The sequence below is a fragment of the Caenorhabditis briggsae genome (assembly GCF_000004555.2).
Source record: "Caenorhabditis briggsae complete genome, chrIV, whole genome shotgun sequence".
NCBI classification, from domain to species: Eukaryota; Metazoa; Nematoda; class Chromadorea; order Rhabditida; family Rhabditidae; genus Caenorhabditis; species Caenorhabditis briggsae.
Window position 1 is genome coordinate 157282 of NC_013487.2, and position 2681 is coordinate 159962.

The 2681-nt window shown below is 36.9% G+C and overlaps 1 protein-coding gene across 1 annotated transcript; it reads right to left on the bottom strand.

Moving 5' to 3' along the window:
- Window positions 1–581: 581 nt before the first annotated feature.
- Cbr-flp-17 lies at window positions 582–1821 on the bottom strand (the record flags this gene model as incomplete). Its single annotated transcript, XM_002632300.1, has 3 exons — window positions 582–689; window positions 832–941; window positions 1650–1821. The coding sequence occupies 3 exons, from the start codon at window positions 1819–1821 to the stop codon at window positions 582–584; spliced, it is 390 nt and encodes a 129-aa protein (XP_002632346.1).
- Window positions 1822–2681: the final 860 nt, after the last annotated feature.

Below are 2681 nucleotides of genomic sequence, written 5' to 3' on the forward strand. Positions count from 1 at the left end.
CGCGGTAAACAAAGTTGTAAGCTGCGATAGTTTAAAAATGACATTACTTAGTGAACCTAACTTAGAAAAATAAAAACTTTCCGACTTCATCAAAAAATTTGAAACAGTATTCTGAAAAAATCTTTTTCTAACTTTGTCTATATTGTCAACCTAAAAAAGTCAAGTGAATCTATTTACAATAATCCATAAACAGCCATTTATCAATTTTTCCCAAATTATTAACACATGATTTTCTTTATTCTGCCGCACACACCAATCAGACAATTGAACAAACGGTTTTTCAGGAAGGGAAAAAAGTCGCAAGAAAGAATGGAAGAAGAAGCGCCCACGAAGTTGTAATATTTTTGATTATTTAGAAAAAAACTACTGGTGCAGAAATAGAGAGTGTAATTTTTTTTTGAGATTCATTCTGAAATTTTCAGAAAAAGAAGAGGGAAGAAGTATTAACAGTTCAGAAGTCTCAAAAAACTTGAGGATGGTACCCAAGAGTGTAGAATTTTGCTCATTAATTTGATGTTCGAAAAGGGGAGAAATCGGGGGAAAAAATTAAGAGAGGAAGGAGTTAATTAGAAGAGGGGTAATTATTTTCCGAATCTGATGTATTGGCTCTTTCTCTTTTCGGTGAATTGAGGTTCCATTCCGATAGATCGCCCAAAACGGACGAATGCCGACTTGCGTTTTTCCATTTCCTGAAAAATTATTATTGCAGTTTCAAACTATTTATATTTTTAGAAGTAGGTTGTCAACTCGCTAATGGTATTGAAATATACACTCCTTTAAACGAAAAATGTTGTTTTCTAATTGCTTTTTTAAAATTTTTTTAGCGCTTACCATTCCCTCCTCATCTGAGGCGGATCTCTTTCCAAAGCGAACAAAGGCGCTCTTTCTCTTCTGGACCTCCTGAACTCCTCCGGCTTGTTGTTGACCTCCGACGTTGATTCCTGAATATATTATTGTAGTCATACTAAATTTAAGCCTAGGTTCTATATAGCAAGATTTGGTAGAAGTGAAAAATTAGAAAGTTCAGAATGTGGATTTATCGTTGACAATCAGCAACATACAGTATTTCTTGCTGTTTCAGGACTATCAGAAAACCGTTCACTTGCTATGTGTCTTTAGTTGATGAAGTTATAGTTATGCTAAACTAAGTTATAGTTAAAGGAGGCCAGACACCAAAAAAAAGTTTTCCTGATATTTTGCATAGAGAACCCCCATGAGGGGTTGAACTCATGACAGGCAGCTCAGTGGTACAGCGCTGCTACCGGCTGAGCTACGGGGGCGCGAAGGCGCCTGACGACCGATGGTCTACATAAGCGCGGCGCGATTTCGTCCCCCGAACTGCCCCCGAAATTTTTGCTGTCTCGCCTCCTTTAAGTTTTGGACCCAACTTACCGTAAAACCTCTAATAGAGGGACATCGTAACTTTTAGCTTCGAGCCAATTATAGCTCGGTTCTTGTCAAAGACATAAAAAAAGTTGCTAAATGAAAAATTGTTCGTCATAATATCACAAACATTTTATCAGTTGACCACTTTCTGATATCTTGCATAAGGTTCAAGAAAAATTAGCTGAAACTTGACAGTGTAGGAGCCCTTCTATTACAGGTTTTAACGTAATCGCTCTCTAATCACCCCTTCCTAATTTGCTTACCATCTTGCAACAAGTACTGCAACTCGACCAAGCTTCCAGTCAACTCTTCCTTGAGACGACACATGTGAAGAGTTGGGAATTTCTCACAGAACTTCTCCGATTGGATTTCCTCCATGGATGCTCCATAGGAGCTGGCGAACAACAATGCGATGAACACGAGTTTGAAGAGCATCTGAAACTTTGGATAGTGGATTTAGGAGGTGCTGGAAGTCGAAGTCATAAGGAATCAGAAAAAATGAAAAATGAAAACGATATGGATGAATTCCTCGACTCATCGTCTTTTATATCAACTCCTAATGCATTTCCGATGTTGGCTTCCGATTGGCGATTCAAAAAATTCTCCGAAAAATTCTCTCACATCATTTTGCTGAGACATTTCCTAATTGATTAGGGCTCATCCGGTGAGAGTGTAGAGGCGTGGAGAAGTTTAGAGAAATTGGTTACGGTACCTGAATGATCACGCCTCGTCGAAAACGTGCGATCTTTTGGGAGAACGAAAATAAAAGAGCTGACTCCGCCTAGAATTGATCATGAAAAAGAAGGAAATGATTTTGAATTGAGAGGTTTTGAGAAGTGGAAAAAGTTTTCTTAATTATCATAAATTGGAGAAGCTGAAAATCAAATTTGAGATTGTAGTCACATTTAGTTTTATCGCGTCAACTAGGTTTTTCAAAACTTATACTAATTCGCTGAAACTGGAAAATTTTGAAAAACTAAAAAAGTTTGAATCGTGCTGTGAAAGATTTTTTCTCACTTAATCTCTATGAATCTACAAGTCTGTCGATAATAATAAGGTTCCCGACTGAGCTAAAAGTTCTTTTTTCAGTTAATTTAGTAGGAATATTGGAACAATGGAAGGTTATTTTAAAAAAGGATCCACTTATCAGCTCAAATTGTAATTGTGCTTGAAATTCAGGAGAGGAAACGTAGGATAGAACTAATCAGAAAAATTTAAGAAAACGGATGTCAAATATTTGAAACGGGTTTCAAAGGTTTCTAAATTTTTCCTATGGTCCAGAACTAAAACAGCAA